The sequence below is a fragment of the Pagrus major genome, chromosome 6 (assembly GCF_040436345.1).
Source record: "Pagrus major chromosome 6, Pma_NU_1.0".
Classification (NCBI taxonomy): Eukaryota; Metazoa; Chordata; class Actinopteri; order Spariformes; family Sparidae; genus Pagrus; species Pagrus major.
Genome location: NC_133220.1, coordinates 19,573,501 through 19,590,984, shown reverse-complemented (window position 1 = coordinate 19,590,984; position 17,484 = coordinate 19,573,501). Strand labels below are relative to the sequence as shown.

At 40.1% G+C, this 17,484-nt stretch overlaps 2 protein-coding genes across 2 annotated transcripts; both read right to left on the bottom strand.

Moving 5' to 3' along the window:
• Nucleotides 1-3,951: 3,951 nt before the first annotated feature.
• LOC140997706 (tripartite motif-containing protein 16-like) lies at nt 3,952-7,142 on the bottom strand. The gene is made up of 6 exons (XM_073467686.1): nt 6,720-7,142; nt 6,039-6,134; nt 5,733-5,966; nt 5,381-5,654; nt 4,993-5,064; nt 3,952-4,493 (listed from the first exon to the last, which is right to left on the bottom strand). The coding sequence occupies exons 1-6, from the start codon at nt 7,140-7,142 to the stop codon at nt 3,952-3,954; spliced, it is 1,641 nt and encodes a 546-aa protein (XP_073323787.1).
• A 1,251-nt stretch (nt 7,143-8,393) lies between these two features.
• strip1 (striatin interacting protein 1) lies at nt 8,394-17,255 on the bottom strand. Its single transcript, XM_073468805.1, has 20 exons — nt 17,128-17,255; nt 15,552-15,621; nt 15,360-15,434; nt 15,134-15,268; nt 14,868-14,988; nt 14,594-14,769; nt 14,373-14,500; nt 14,094-14,276; nt 13,437-13,657; nt 13,157-13,222; nt 12,977-13,040; nt 12,815-12,886; nt 12,335-12,409; nt 11,746-11,843; nt 11,216-11,342; nt 10,954-11,054; nt 10,790-10,856; nt 10,598-10,702; nt 10,309-10,513; nt 8,394-9,823 (listed from the first exon to the last, which is right to left on the bottom strand). The coding sequence occupies exons 4-20, from the start codon at nt 15,141-15,143 to the stop codon at nt 9,576-9,578; spliced, it is 2,067 nt and encodes a 688-aa protein (XP_073324906.1). The 5' UTR covers nt 15,144-15,268; nt 15,360-15,434; nt 15,552-15,621; nt 17,128-17,255; the 3' UTR covers nt 8,394-9,575.
• Nucleotides 17,256-17,484: the final 229 nt, after the last annotated feature.

Genomic DNA, 17,484 nt, shown 5'->3' with positions numbered 1-17,484 from the left:
AAGAGAGGTAGGACTCAGACTAGAGGATGGATTTTTTCAGTGTTTCTATCTGATGCGTTACAGGGCTGCACATGTGAAAAGTGCAATGAGTGCAACATTTTACATGTAGCCGCCCACAGAGGAAGATAAACAAAGGACAGTTTTCAGCTCTTGTGAACCTTTAAGTCTTCAGTAACAGAAAGCACAGCTTGTTCATGTGAATTTGAAAAAAATCTCTGTTCCTTGCTCGATGCAATTTGGACTTTCCTCCTACAAAAGCACAAAACCGATTTTACGCAACTGTTGTGCACAAGTGAATTACTAACTTTAAGTGTTCAGGTGGTGTTTTGAACATTTATGCACGTGTGGAATTAATCGCTGCCGTCACACACAATGATTAAGCAATATCGGAGCACAAACCAGAACGCACAATGTTCACTATGGACCAAAAAAAAACACTGAACATGAAATAAAAGAATCAGCTTTGGACCAAAAGATTTAGGAATTTAAGAAACAAAAATCCAAATGGTGGAATAATATGAACTTTTGTATGTCTTGAACTCCTTCATGCACAAACAAAAACATAAATGCACACATGATCAAACCCACACATGCACACTGTTTCTGTGTGGAATAATAGACCTCTGAGTGTTATTTACACAGACAGTAACATCACACCACGTTTCCTTTGTGATGCAGATCTTTGACTCCTGGCTCAACTGCTGTGAAACCAGCAGACAGTCTGAACGGGTAAAGTTAAGACGGACATGTTTCATTTTTGTACACACTGATTATGAGTAGTTGTGCAAAAGTGTCTACAAGTTCAAACTGAGCACATTCAAGTTCCTTTCACATGGAAGAGGATACGTTTATTTATTTTTTTATCACAATATTCAAAGCCATGGTGTTAAGGATTAAATGGACTATATTTATATTCCTGTATATTTGCAGTGTGTGTAGGTGTGATGAACAACAAAGATTTATCTTTTAAAAGTGACCAGTATATATATATACTGTATATTTTCATCTTGTGTGAAGCTTATTTAAATTGTATATTTAAAGACTTATCTATTTTGTAGTTTGTGTAGCTAATTCTAGTTGTGGGATGTGAAAATGCTGCTGGGAGGTGGAGGTGATGTGTGATGTGAAGTGTGGTGTTATGTGGGCCACAGCTGGTTCTCTGTTGTGTTCACGAGAGCTGTGTGTTCCTCTAGCTGCACCTGGTGTTAGGATACGTCCACTCCCGTCTCCACTTTAGCTTTACTGGTCTACTTGTTTTATAGCCACACTAGCACCACCTGCATTGACACAGATCATTTCCCATGAATCCCCTGACTTATCATGTGGCACCACCTGCAGGTCAAAATGTCCTCCTGTCCAACACTTTAATTCACAAAATAATTGAGTCAGCCTCAGTTATACTTGAGATGAATGCTAAGATAGCATGCTAACATGCCAATTGTATAAAAACATACTAACTTCCAGAAAATTACATGCAAAACATTAGCATTTGGCATAACCTGCAGGGCAAACATTCCTCTTGTTCAATAGCTGCAGCTGCACTTGAGATGAATGCTAAGAAAGCCTGCTAACATGCTAATTGTATAAAAACATACTAACTTGAAAATGTTATATTGCATATAATATATATTATAATATATAATAATTCCAGTCAGTCTCAGATATACTTGAGATGAATGCCAGGATAGCATGCTAACATGCTAAACATTATCAGGTTAGTAAGATAACTTATATTGCATATAAGACTGCTAACAATCCATTGAGCTACTTAGGTTAGGTAACCTTCTGCTAGCCTCGTGGTCATTAAAACAGACTAACTGAGCTACTTTTGCAGTTGATAGCTCTTTGCCGCCAAAATATCGTCTTGCCCAACAGTCAGATTCAGCTGGACTTGAGTTGAATATTAAGATAGCATGCTTACACTTCTAAAAAAATCCATCCATCACTCTGTGTGTACGGAGCATTACCATCTTGCAGGGCTGCTTGTGTGGCTATAAACTTTAATTGAAACTTGTTTCATCTCTTGTCTTGTTTTTAGTCTGTGTGAGTCAGGCACTTCCTGCTGAGAGTGCGTCGTGTAGAAAAATCTCCTCCGTTGTCCAAATCTGTAAATAACCTTGTGTAGTCAAACTATTCTGAAGATAGATTTTATCCATGTGAAGTATATCAATGTCTTAAAAAGTAACTGTTTTAGCAGTAAATGTAACATAAAGTAATAATGAATGTGATTAATGCACTTTTTTTCACTAGGACCGCAAAAAAAAGTTAGCATTTGTTCTGTTGTCCTCATAGCAGTAGGTGCGAGGTCTGTGTAAAAGCAATATCCAGTTAATAAACTGAAGAATAATTTAGGCTGAAAGACACATTAGTGTCAGTTATAGCAATGATTAGGAGCTGCCCCTTGTAGCCAAAGGGATGTTCGACTCTTCCTTACAAGTGCTGGAGTGTGTGTGCGTATATATATATTTAAAAAAATGTGTGCGTGTGTGTGTGCGTGCGTGTGCGTGTGTAAACTACATATTCCTTCTTGTTACCTGTGGGTGCAGGGCCTTACTGAGCACATGTTTCAAGCACTGTCTGTACAGGAGACACGTTTAGAAATGTCCTTTTACAGCTTCTCTCTCGCTCTCTCTTTCCTCAGTCACGTTATGATTGTATGAGACTGATGAATTATTGTAAAAAATTGTGTACATCACCAAAAATATTATTAATAAAGAGTGGACAAGTTGCTGTCAGATTTCTGGATGTTTTTTTGTTGTTGTTTGTTTTTCAGATTTAAGATTGAGTCTGTCTTTTCCAAAGTGAAAGACATTTTTATTAGCCGTGCGAGCAGCGGACTGTCTGGATGGCAGACATTGTGATTAAATTTGGTACAGATATGGATGGTGCCCAGAGGATTACTCCTAATGACTGTGGTGATCCCCTGACTTTTCCTCTAGTCCCCACAGCATGTTGATATTTGTTGTTTTTTCAGTCAAATATCGTTACAGCTCTTGGACAGATTGCCATTTAATGTGGTACAAACATTCAGACCCTCTGGATAAATATTAATCTCTTTGGTAATCCCTTTACTTCTCCTCTAGTGCCATCATCAGGTCAAAATTTTAATTTGTCTAACATTTTATAAAACACTGTTCTTGGCCAAATACCAGTGATGGTGATGGACCAGTTCCACTCCATTCATAAAAGCCTCAGATGCAGTTTGGATTTAGTGTTAATTAGCACTAAACTACTAAACTAGTTAGTTAAACTTAGGTGGTGAACATGGTAAACATTATACATGATGGACATTAGCATGTTAGCATTGTTATTTTTGAGCATGTTAACATACTGACATTAGCATTTATCTCGCTACTACATACATTTCTTATGTTTGTTATTGAATTGTATAAAGAGGGAGGATGATGTCATCCTCTGTAGCCTTGGCATGATTAATGGAGGCTGTTTTGTTGACTCAAACATTTGTCAGATTATTTTCAGAATAAAAACACCTGCATGTGAAGCTTCTGTGTGTACAAACAGCAGGCAGACAATGACATGCAACTATTATGAAGTTAAAACATTTCAAATATGTACAACGTGTAACAAAATGCTGCGTTATGTTGAATTCATCTGTAAGCTTGTTCTTCAGGGGTTCCCAAAATGTGGTCCATGTCCCTGCAGAGGTCCTTGAGGTCATATATTACAATAATAAACTGAGTTTATATAGTTATAAAGTGCTTTACAATAAAAACAGAACACATTTAAAACACAGAGAGAATAAAACAAACTAAAAGCCATGAAACTAAACACATAATAAAACACAAAGAGCGGTAACCCAAAGGAGCCCCTATTACACTGAGATATAGTTTAAGTACACGGTTATTTAAGTAAATTTGCTCAGGAACATAAGTGATAAAAAAAAGTTTCATAATTCAAAACTCAAACTCAAACTTCCTCGGTGGTTCACAGTCAGTCCTGTCTCAGATCACAGATCCTGATGCAACACTTCTCTCCGAGCCAGAAGCCGGGGTACAGCTCCTCTGTGAATTCAGCCTCGACCTTGTAAAGAAACTTCATGCTGTCTGACACCTCATAGAAAGACAGCGCTCCCTTTCTGAACTCCAGATAGACGCCGATCCTGTGCTGACTGGGGGATGTTGTGAGCTGGATGCTGTCACCTCTGTGGCTCACAGAGTAGTTTGTGGAGCGATCGAGACTCCAGGAATATGCATTGCCCCCAAAAGCTGACAGGCTGGTGCGGGATTTTCTGTCCATCCTTCTATAGGCGAGGGCGATCTCAGCCTTGTCTCCCTTCACCTCTACCTCGTAGTAGCAGCGCTCGGCCTGCAGTCCCTCCCTGCACAGCACCTGCCGCCTTTGGATAAACCTCTCGGGGTGACGCGTGGTTGAGCTTTTATCGTTCCGAGGGCTCAGCCTCACCTCTTTGTCTCCTGCGTGAATGGCCAGGTCCTGGTGAGCAGTGGTGGGGTCCAGGCTGAGGCTACATGCATCTGAGGTAATGAAGACAAAGATGTGAAACACTCTCAGATCCTTTACTTCAGTAAAACAACGTGAACACTATATTGTCACTCTCCAACACTGTCTACATGAGAGGTTAAAGCTGCGACAAGAAACTTTCATTTTTTGTGATTCTGGCGGCACCTGTGGACAAACGACGATATTGTTTTATTGTTTAGTGCCGTTCCACCAGACGACAGAGCGGCTTCTTTCTTCAGCATAGAAAAAAATGTTTTAATTTTATGACTCATCCAACCCGAATAAGTAGGAAACAGACCTGGAGACAGACAGTCAGAATGAGTAATTCAGAAAAAACAACAAACAGAAATAGCCAATCTTCTTGCTGATGGTCTCATGTGCTTATGTGGCTCATTTAGATGCATCAATATTAAATTGACTTTTTCGTAACCAGTTAGAAGTTCCTTGTAGTTTAAGGTATAGTTGACCAAAGTGCTGATAAGTGTTAGGTAGGACGTAAGACGATAAACTCACACTGCAGGAACTCTGCTCTGGTTTTAGGCTCCACAGTCTGTTCAGTCACAGTGTTGTTCACTCCTGAGAGACCTGTAAAGCCGTCATTACTGTTAGTAATAACACCTGTGATTTAACTGCTGTGACACAACATCTCCTCTACATTAATGTTTACACCTTAAAGGGTCAGTTCACCATATTACAAAAACGCAGCAACGTAAAAAGAGAAATTCAGCTCATACTAATGGTTTTACCTGCCCATTTAGAAAGAACAAATCAACAGCCAAATCTCTTAGTTTATAAAATCCACACACCTTAATGTTGCCACAGGTTATAGTAATTATTAAGTAAATGTAAATAAACATTAGACGTGTTTTTTTAAGTTTTTAAGTAAGTTTTAAGTACAAACCGTGGGACTGTGAGGTACTGGCTTCACTTCTGTGCTGCATGTCGTCCTCCTCTGTCTCTCCTGCCGACTCCCACTGCTCTCCACTGTCGGCTATAATACACATACCAGTTTGAGAGACCGTTGCAAATTCCTTGTCACAAAATGCCTCCAGCTGCCTCCCGAGCTCATCGACAGCTCTCTTTGTGAGCTCAAAGGGGCGAAGTGGATCCTCTGAGGCCCCACCGAGAGGATGAAGATGGTCTTTTTCACAGAGGCGCCGCACAGAGGGCCATTTCTGTGAACAGACAGAGACATAGAAGCATCATCTAGCAGACAGATTCAGGTTAACTTTCTAGGGAAGTGATCACAGTACCTCCAAGAAATCGACATCGACGTCAGTCTGTGCCAGACGCTCCAACTCAGCACTCCTCTTCCTCATTTCATCCATCTTCACCTGCAGGGTCTGTAGAGAGGTCTGAACCCGGGCGGCCGTCGCCTCCTCCTGAGCTCCGATCAGCTCCTTCAGTGATAGGAAATGTCTCTGGATGGAGTCGATGACGCCGGCCAGGACGGCCTCACAGTAGTCCTCTGTGTTCCTCGCCTCCTCCTGTTTTATACACACAGGTTTATTTTCCTATTTTCACGAGCACATAAACATGAAGTCGCATGTTCTCCTCACCTGAATCTGTTCAAGAGTCTTCTTCAAGTTCTTCCATTTCTTTTCTTGTTTCTGGAGAATCTGCTGGGATTTCATCTGGATGTTCTTCAGCTCCTCCTTCAGAAATACACATTATTTGTTTTAGACCTTTAAAAATAGGCGCAATAAAATATCCTTCTGTCTGTTGAAGTGGGTGACCCAATTGTGGTTTGGTTGGATTTAACTGAGCATGTATTTTGGAAAGTAGCTACTTCTTTTTTTTTTTTTTGCCTTTTCTCCACCATATGAAGCATTTGATCTATTTGCATTTTTTGTCTGCAAACAGGCCGTGAAAGGTGCATCCAAAGATCACTCATTACCACTGTATTAGAAAGGTATAGTGAGTTAGAAGAAGAAGAAGAAGAAGAAGAAGAAGAAGAAGAAGAAGAAGAGCTCATTCTGGATGTGTGAATGCAGCTGACACAGATGTTTTGTCTGGGATGGAGCTGAAGGACAGGGTGAACTACAGTGACTTAGACCTTGTAAACCTCACAGACTGGTTTCTTTATTCATCGTACAAAAACTTGTGGCAGGTGCAACTGAATGAAAGCTGTTTTTTCACTCATATACTCCCATATTTCACAGGTTTACAGCTGGAGAGTCTCCTGAGTCAGTAACTAAAGGACATAAAAGTCAGAAATTGTGGTGCTCTTTGTGTTTTACCTGTTTCCTTCTTCTTTCCCCGCTCACAAACCCAAAAGTGTGCCCCCTGTGCTCAGCTGAAGCACACACTTGACATATGATCTTCTCATCCGTGCAGCAGTAAACATCCAGGGAGCGGTTGTGCCTCCAACATAAAGGACTTCCTGCTTCTGTCCAGGTACGAGCTCTTTTCAGGGCCGGTGTGTCCCTCACCAAGTCAGCCAGAGTTGTGTTCTCAATCAGCTGAGGTCTGATGGGAAACTTGTTGCCACATTCAGGACAGCTGCAGGGAGAGCCGCTCCTCTCCTCGTGACCCCAGCGGTCCTGGATACACCGCATGCAGAAGTTGTGCCCACAGGGAATAGTGACAGGATTCCTGAGAACCTGGCTGCAGATTGGACAGCAGAGGCGGTTCATCCTCACAGGTATACGAGCCTCTGCCATGTCTGTGTGGAGAAAGGCGGGCTGTGTCAGGTTTGGTTTCGTTTCCAGCTCAAGCGAAGCGATAGTCTTGTGTTGTGTGTGTGTGTGGTTTCCTGATGTAACACTGGAGATGGGTGTGACTAAATTATTTGAATTATGTTCAAAGGGGAGGGAGAAGAAAAGGTGAACAATGGTGTGCTAGTGCTTTAGAATTGTAATGTAAGAAATGACTCAAGGGCATTTGCTTTGCAAATTATGCGTGAGGTTGAGACTAAAACACAACAGAAGAAGGAAATTACATTGCAGCATTACAGCTGTCTTTGTTTCTGTCCAATCAGAAAGAAGTGTTGTTCCCGCTTTTCCTGTAATCTGAGCTGTGGCTGTGTTTTCTCAGATGCTGTTGTTTTATGAAATTACATTTTTTGTGAAGTTCATGAAATGTTTTGTGTGACATGCTTTGTTAAATGTTGCTTTGTTTGTTGCAATTGTATTTTTTCTGAATTGTGTTTTGTGAGATGTCACGTGTTGTGAAATGTTGTTGTGTTTTCTGTGATGTTGCTGCATTTTCTGAAATGCCCTATGTGTTTTTTGGACTGTTGTGTGTTTTCAGTCACATCAACTTCAGTAACCAGTTCAACATATCACAAAAAATATTTCAAAAGTTTTAACACATACAATTTTGCATACCTGCGATACTCATTTCCATATTATCTCTCAGGTTTATATCGGTATCCAACTTCACTGCTTTTTAGGCACCAAAATGTGCACACAGAATTAAAAACCAAGTACCAAAAGTTGTAAGATCTTGTTTACATTCTTTGATTTTCCAATTTTGTTACAATTTTATGTCTGCATTTCTGGCTGCATGTGTTAAAACATAAAAAACAACTTTGTCCATGATATTTGGTTTGCTAAATGCACAAAAAAGGGGTTTAGAAAAGAAACTTCTATCAAAAGAGTTGAAAAGTTGTTCACTGGTTAAACTTCTCCAGTTCCAGATAATATTTCACTGTCTTTTTACCCAAATGTGACAGCTGCTAAAGTGCTGAGGGCCATCTGTTGCACACATTTTGGTTCTGTGACACATTGTCACAATACTGGTTGTCCATTTTTGCCTTGTACACTAAAGTCACAACCAAGAGAAACATTGTAATGGACTCAAAATCTGCCATGTTTCCCGTCTGTATCTCTGCGACCAGAACTAAAAAATGTAGGCAAAAAATGCCAAAAGAATGAAGAATCTTTCAAGAAGAAAAATAAATGCAACATGAATGACAGTAAAATTTTATTACAGTATTTGAGTCAATGTAAAACAAAGACAAAGCCATGATAAATAAGTTTCACAATGTACATGTATTCTCATTTCCTTAACCTTTAAAATAAAACGAAAAGTAGATGAAAAGTAGAAAAAGAGAAAAAATGGTTCTTTAACTGGCAAAATAATGAAGTTACCACCTTCAGTTCAAAACAGAAGCCACAGCTCTCAAACCAGAAACTTAAATGTTTCTTTCACGCAATCAAATCATGTGACCGTGTGCAACCAGGTGTGTTTTTCCACACAAAAAGCAAATTAAGATACTTAGAAGTTTCTTTAGATTAAAAAAAGAAAAAAAGGCTGTATCATCGTTCAGCCTGGTGGTCAGGTGAGGTCTCAGTAATCGCCTCTATGGTCCCAGAGCAAAGGTGTGTAGGCAGCAGTCGGGTGACAAAATCAGAATAAAGCAAATAAAACTCAAATCAGATGCAAATGTAGCAGACCAACAAAGGGTAAGTCACGTAAACATAAGTTTATCCCTTCCAGGTTATAACAATTAAAAAGTGATACATGATTTCAAATACAGAAACTATTCCTGTCATCTCTCTGATGAAGGTAAACTCATGAGATGTACCATGAAATATTATATTTATTAACACACACACCTGTTTGAGTCTTAACCATTAATGCAAAAAATGTTTAGAATTATTAATTTATTCCAAATATATTTCTTTAAAACTAAGACTGAACATAATGTCATGTAGTGCCTCAAGGTCAAACTTACAGACCTTCTGTATCAGGTAAGAGGTACAAGAAGCAAATACCTGTGTGTGTGTGTGTGTGTGTGTGTGTGTGTGTGTGTGTGTGTGTGTGTGTGTGTGTGTGTGTGTGTAAAGGTCCACAAACAGAGCGAGATTTAGCACTCAAGTCTTTTTCAGCTAAAAAAACGTGGGTGGCATTAGTGTAGGAAAAGTCTCAATAGTTCAACACGTGAAGCTTTTGGTTGGCGTGAGAACTGACAGTCTAAACCTGGGTGACTTCTGAGATTGAAATCCATCTGTCACCTTCAGTCTGTACAGAACGTGTAACATAATGCTGCGATCTGTGAGCGATCAGTGAGAGCACTGTTGGTGGTTTCTCTGAACTCCTGATTGAAGCAGTTTTATTTCACGCATGAGGATATCGACAGCTGTTGATTCTCACTGTAGCAGTTCTTCCCAGGAAATAGGTTTGGAGAAGACCTCCCGCTCCAGCCAGAGGTCGTAGTTCATTTGGAAGTCCTCAGGTAGGTCCACCCGCTGTCCCAGAACACTTTGCAGGCAGTTGTCCACAGGCAGGAAGTCCGGATTGATGTGGCTCTTGTCGTAGCGGCGGCTGTTGAAGCGTTCGATGTTGGCCCGCAGAGCGCACTCCTCGGCCTGGAAGTCCCAGGGACGAGCGTCCAGGTCTGCTCCAGGAAAACAAAAACAAGTTCAAATTTAGGGTGAGAACACAACTTCATTCTGACTTTGATTTTAACCTGAATGACTGTATTCAACAGAGATTTACTTGATGTGGTTTGGTTTATAAAATGTTATAAAATGATGAAAAATGCCATCAAAATGTCCTTAATCCAACCTAACTTTTGTCTGACCAACAGTGCAAAGCCTAAAATATTCTGTTTACTATCTTAGAGGATAGAAAAAACATATCAGGATAGTTGCCAATTCATTTTTTGTCAGGAATCGATTAATTTAATGACAGTGTCAGCTCTTATTAGTACCAAATACACTTCACTGCAAACTCCTGGGCAGGCACCGCAAATCAATAATAAACAAACCCTACAATGCAATAAAAAACAGTATATCGTTTTATTCTACTTCTTTTCCCAGCTGAAGCTTCTGTCATCTTTGAGTTTATCTGAGGGGATGTATAGTTTGTGTTTCCTCTCACCGTTTCCATACGCCCAGTCGTCGTTGAGCCGATGTCGGACCTTCTGGTAGATGGCAGACATGGTCTTCATGTTGCTCTTCCTCCACTGGCGTCCGAGGTATTTGGTCTGCACCTTGAGCAGCTTGAGGACGTACAGCTGCATCATGGCCTGCTTGACCTTCAGCGCCCTCTTCAGGATGGGAGCGGACTTAAACACCACCAGCATCTGGGAGGGAAAAGATCATGTTGAGGGCTCCACAATGACGTCTTTGACAAATGTCATGGTAATGTGCATGTTACAGGGTCTCACCATTGTTCTGGAGTGCTTCCACTTGGTTAGTTTGTTGAGGATCCTCAGCAGGTTAATACAGGAGAACAGATTCCTCCAGCAGAACTGATTGTTGTCTCCTGCTTCCTGTAAAAGACAAAATATCAACGTTTAAAATGACTTCAATTCTGCGTTTGTCAGTGCAACACAACTGTAAATCATCAGAAAACTCACCAAACTCTCTGCAGTTAACTCCGGGAGCTCATGCACCACACAATAAGGGAAGTCAAGGACTGAAATGCTGTTACGGAAAGGGAAGAAATAAAGGAAACAGATTACTGACATTTCCTGTAAATGGGAGTCGTGATTTTCCTTATTCAAAGAGGCCGTGACTGTACCTGTTTTTAGCTGTGATGTAAGACATGATGTTCTGGTTGAAGAACTTCAGAATGAGGGGGATGCAGTTGGCAAACACCAAGTGTTGAGCCATGTACTCAAACTGTGAAATGAGCACACAAAGACAAAAAACATTTTGCTATTTCCTTCTATCCACATGAAATAATAAGAATCCTCTTTAATCCTCTCAAATGTTTTGGGAAATAAATAATACAGTTGCACGAAAATCTGGACTTGGAGATGACAAGTGTGTGACATCCTCACCTGATAGATGTGGTTGAGTTTGAAGTGTTTCAGAAGCAGCAGCAGGATGGCAGAGATGGCTTTCACGATGATCTCTTTGTGTCGATTCACATCGACGCCAAGTTTCATGCTTTGCAGCACAGTGGTCCTGCAGAGTCAGACATAACAAATCAAATCTATTCAAGTTTACTGATGATCCTCAGAGAGAAATCTACAAAGTATTTTACCCTGATGTGGTTTATTCAGGTCAGAGAACATTTAATTTCTGTTTCTATTCTATCAAGTTAAGTTTAAAATCTTTTCAAGTGTGCTAATCAAACCTTTGGCTATACAATTTTGAATGACTCTTTGTTGTGGTTACATGTCCTGATAAGAGTCACTCCTGCAATTCTAACTACATCCGAAAGCAGATGCCAGTTATTCTTGCCCACTGCAAATATAAATCTAACTGCTGAATTGTTACTAAAGTTAGGATGTTTTTTCTTGGTAGGAACATAATGTTGCACCGGAGGAAAAACTGGCAAAGCTTTTAGAGGCACTTCATCACTTACGGCATCTCCTCTGGCAGCACGTCTGCCAGGATGTTGATGGAGTCCGTCTTGGCTTTGGAAGTCGGAGCAGCTGCGAGCAGGATCTTCAGCAGGGCGATCTGACATTGAGAGAGACACAGCATGAAGTCAGTTACAAAACAGCCTGCTCCTGAAGGGCTACATTAGCAGATGAACAGTAATGGCTTGTGCTAAAAAAAAACAGATGAAGTATTGTGTAGTGGCTATAAATGCAATGCACAAATTGTCTGTCATTAGTGCTGCTTGTATGGACATTTGACTTCACAATTCAATATCAAAATGTACGATTACATGGTTATCTGAACTTGAACTGCCTGTGTGATGCTCTGGCTTTTTTCTGTCTTAATTTCCCTAAATACAAGAAACTAAACAGTGAAATGCACCGTAACCCTTCTCTATGCAGGATGATTAGTGTGTGCCACAGTATGAAACTATGAGGTAAATCTTATAGTTTTGTATAGTAACTTTTATGCTAAAATCAATCCAAGAAACATTAAGCCATTTAAAGCATGAACATGTAAATAATAAATATTGTGTCTGTACAACCTCATTGAAAAGGTACAGTACTGACCATGTATTGAGGCAAACTTGGCAGTATTCCCTGATAGAGCAGCTCAGTGGAGGACATATCCACGTCCTCTTCACCCTGATGACAAGGAGGTAAAAAAAAAACACACACAGAAAAACTTTACCAGACCACGAGACAGTTTGGTCCTGCAGACACAGTGTCTTCAACCTTCTGCTAACCTTAACTAGAGGACAGAGTGAAGACTTAACCTCACCTGCTCATATGCAGAATGTATCGCTTATTGTGAAAAAAACATGGGAAAGGATGCTAAATACTGCATTGCGCTGAGATTTTGGAGAAAACAAGTAATGTGCATTTTCTAGCTCAAAACTTAAGACTACATGTAACAGCATGATAGCAGAGATATAACCCTTTAAATTAACAAACACAACAGTTAACAAATTAGACTACAGTCTTGTCTCTCGAGCAAAGACATCATCCTCAAACGTAATGAATTATCAAGGTGAGTGTTTTTTGTCTTACCCCAGACAGAGGTGTTTTCTGAAACTCTTCCTCCTTTATTATCTGTATCTCAGCAATGGAGACGTACTTGTGCTGAAACAGATGAAAACTTGACGTGTGAGTTCACAGTACGCACTCGTTAAAAGTAGATGTACTGAAATATGGTGAATGGCAATGTGGTACCTGCTTTAACGTCTTTATGCTCTCATGAATTGGCCTGGGTAAGCCAACAACTGTATCTGTATCACTGCAAGACATGAACAAGGATAAACGTGCATTAATGCATTATTACAGCACACACAATACAGTAAAATACAAGTCTCAAGTTACTTTGTGTTTGAAGCCAACACAGAGAAAACTTACCTTCCGAGTGTGTAACCAATAAATTTACTTCTACTTGATTCCAGGAAATTTTCAATGTCCTTTTCTCTGTTGGAGTAAAAACAACAATATCAAAACAAAACTGATCAGAGTTTGATAATTATGAATTTTTCTTTAGATTTATACACAGGAGGAGGAAATCAATAAATCAACTTTCCTTAAGTTTCATTAGAGGGAAATAACATAATTACTGTTACAGAGTTGGCACTATTAAAATGTCAACACATATCCAGTATTATCATCCCGTCAGACTGAGCAGTACCTGACTTTCGGAGCCCACGGCAGCCCTTTGGGAAAGGACACCCTCTCTGACGGAGGGTGAGGAATAGGCGGAGGCATCACCTCATCCCTCTCTAGAGGGAAAGTCTCTGCCTCTATAGAGTTGTCATTGTCATCGTTGTCATCCTCATCCTCACGGGAGTCATCGGCCTTGTAAGGATCCTTTTCGTTGAAGGCGTCAAGGTTGTCCTGTTTGATTAATGCCTGCATGAAAAGGAAAGCGTAAAGATATTGAGACATGGTGACTGCAGCAGTGCTGTTAAGGGGTGACACGTGGAAAATATAATACCATGATGTATGCAGGCCTGAATAAAGCAATAAAACCTGTCAGTCCACTAAAAAAACATAATCACCAACACCAGGTAAGATATGCATGATGTGCAGAATATTATAATAATTAATTGGTTCAAGTAAGTAAGGCGTATACATGAGAAAATACCCTTGAATACTGTAGCTAAAATTAAAACGTTGTGGTTTAGTTTGACTCTAGTTGTATTAAAGTTGTTGTCTACATGTAAATCTAATCAGCATAGTCCTAACTGAGTTAATAATGTCATACTGATGATAGATGTTTCACCTACAGCTAACTTTAAACTACAATATGGTGTTGTTTTGAGCAGATAGCAGCTATAATGTCTACCTTGTGTTCACGGCGCGCTCGTTTCTGCTGCTGCTCTATGAGGTCGGATGCAGATGCAGGAGGAGAGGCGGCCCTCATACTGCGAATCACTCGGATGCTGTCCTCTGGCAGAGGGGGGAGACTCAGCTCCTCACGCTTATGGACCTTTATGCTTTGGAGCTGCTCAAACCCTCCGAGTGTGAACTGAAACAGAGGAGAGGATTTTAATATTTTAAGATGTGAGATTGTGTGGGAATTAAGAGTTATCAGTCATTAAGGTCAGATATTTCTGTCTCTCACCAGTATACTCTTCCACAACAGCAACAACACCTTCTTCATTGGGAAGTGAGGGGCATGACCACTGCAAAACTTGGTAACCATACTGAAGAGCATGACAGAGATGGGCTCGTTGTTGAACAGAGGAGATCCTGGATTAAAGAAGGGGAGTGGAAATAGTTTACTCAGCAAGTTTTTGTTTCTACCATGACATGACTGCAGCTTTTGACTCTGATGAAACTTACCCAGTTCTGCTCTGAAGGTTTCCCGGATGATTTTCCATTCAGGCTTGTCGGCTGGGTCGTCCTGTTGTATCGTCTCCACCATCAGGTACATGATGTTAAGCAGCACTCTGAGATCTGTGCTGTCAGCGAGGGAGATGGCTGGTTTTCTGACAGCACTACTACAGGCAGCACTGTTACTGAAAGGGAGAATGAAAATGTTAGCTATGCTTCTGCAGACAAAAAAAATGTACAGAAAATGCATCAACTTGTTATGCTTAATGGATGGAGAACATACTCAATCTCCATGTTGAGTAGTTCCACCAGAGCAGAGAAGGTCCCAACATCCAGCAGCAGAAAGATGTTGTATCTCATCCAGTGCTGCACCTCAGCCTCAGAGCTGCACTCTGCAAAGGTTCCTGGAGAGAAACAAAATGTACCACTTTGAAATATAAAGAGAAAATTAAAATTGCCTTCTTGATCAATGATCATTCATTCTCTCGTCCTTGTTCATTCTCTTCTAATTCAATTCATGCTAAAACCTTCTATGTGATGTGGACTGACCCTGAGCCATGTAGAGAATAGCTCTGGCAAACCTTCAGCTCTTCTCCCGGGCAATCACCTCCAGACTGTCCAACAGGCGCATGGCGTGAGCTCTGTGCTGAGCTGCATCGAGCTCGGTCCACTTCTTATCAGCAACTAAAGACACAGAGGAGGTGGAGATAATAAACTTAAGATAGATCCTTTCTTCATCTAAGATGTCATAAATTATTAACGATTGTTTACATACCATGTGCTCTGAATTCCACCTCAAAGCACTTCCTGTTGAGAGCAAACTCTGGTCCTTCAGTATAACTGTACAGCTCTGAAACATACATTAAGAAAATATAAGTAGTGTGAACACGTGTTGCAAACAGAATGAAGTTCGTGAGGGGAAAAAAAGGAGTTAGGAAATCGTAATGCCTATGATGATCACACACACCTGACAGCTCTGCAGCCCACTTGTCTGTATCAGCATATTCAAACTCGAGGTCTGGAGACTCACACAGCCCCTGAGCACAAAACATGAGACATTAAATGACTTTATGATTCAAGAAATTATTATCAAACTCTCCAACTACAAGCCTAAAAGGATCAGTTCACCCAAATCCCCCAGAGAACTGATTCCAAATAGTCCGTTCCATTGGAAGTGAATGCATCAGAGTCCGAGCACATCAGTTTCTTTTACTGTTCGATGCCAGCATGTTTCTCTGACAGTTGTACATTGCAAAACAAAACGTCAAACTTATGCATCTACACTAGGGGCGCAACGACACAGTTAGCCCATGGTTCGATATGTACCTCAGTTTTTGGATCACGGTTTTTGGCTTGGTATGCGTTTCTTGTGAGGAGAAAAAAAGCTACAATAGTCCTATTTAAAAAATCTCTTTATTTTGCTTATTAGCAACAACAAAAAAGCTTTACATTTCTGGTGTATTGTATAATGTCAAATAAATAAATTCACAAAAATGAAAACACTTTCAAATGTGAAAAGTCCCAAATGATCCTCTTGGCCCTGACTACTAGTATGATAAAAAGAAAAAGAAAAAAAAGTGAAAAAAAAGTAAAAGTGCACTTTTGTCTTGACAAATGTCTTGTATACGAAAAACTAAATGGCAATAAACCTGTTTCTGAGTTAAGTCACTCTACAGTATCAGATTTTGCATGCAAAACATAATTATTATCATTTTATACAATACAATATATCCACCAGGACCAGCTGCATCATTAAAAATCTGTCAGTAATAACTTAAATACAAAACTATAATACACATAATGATAAATCACAATGAATGGTGCTATGTAATTATGCATGTACATGTAAAATTTGGAATGCAGTCATTTAATAGCATATAGATCATTTCCCCTCAATCACATTTACTGCTTCAACCGTTTAACTATAATTTCAATGTATTTTGTTTGTGTATTATCTCCTGATTGTTCAAAAGATTACAAGAGGTCAAAACTCCCCGTGCATTAGTTAAAAAAACATGAATTCCGGAAGTGATTTAATCACAGATTAATTCATCTGAGATCTTACACTGTCATGCAAAAAAGGACTGACTCTTTGCTCCATGGTAAACAGATATAGCATGGAGTTATATTAACACACCAGGCCAGTACATTATAAAGAAGAAGCCTAACTTATTTGCAAACAGGACCTGGTAGATTTTGTTTTCAACAGGTCGCCCCTGGATTCCTGACAGACAGTTCAGTCTGGCCCGTCACTAGCTAGCATCAGCTAGCTAGCCCCTGCTAAGCTACTCCGCTATTCAGGATAATATAGATTAACACTGGACTTTAAATAAAACATTGCACAATTAGAGGCACTTTACTTCAGTAATGTCAAGAGCTAGTTGGCGTCGCTGAGTCATGTTAGAAGTAATAATTAAGCAACACTAGCCAGACAGAGCTAGCTAACATTTAGTGTTACTGTAGCAGCAGCAGCAGCAGCAGAAAAGGCCTTCTGTTTATCATAACTCACGACAAAAATGTGTCACAAACTTCTGTACACGTACCTCTGAATCTTTTCTTGGGTTGCGGGTGAATTCGCCCCTGCTTTTGTTTGGTAGCATAGCTCTCTGTTTATTGTTTAGAGGAAGCCCACCACCGTTCCCACCGACGTCCATAATTTTTTTGGGCGCAGCGTCTTCTCGCGAGATGAGAGTTCATCTGCGAGAGTTTGACTGTAGTACTCCTCAGCTGTCCAGTCATATTTTATTTATATCAAGTATTACTGCTTAAAACATAGGGAAAACATTATCTATACCCTCTATTTTATGTCATTCAACTCCTGTTGTTTCATATACATATATATCAATCATACTCACTGTTTGCTTTTAGTTTTAGTTGGACAAACAGTTTCTACTTCTTTC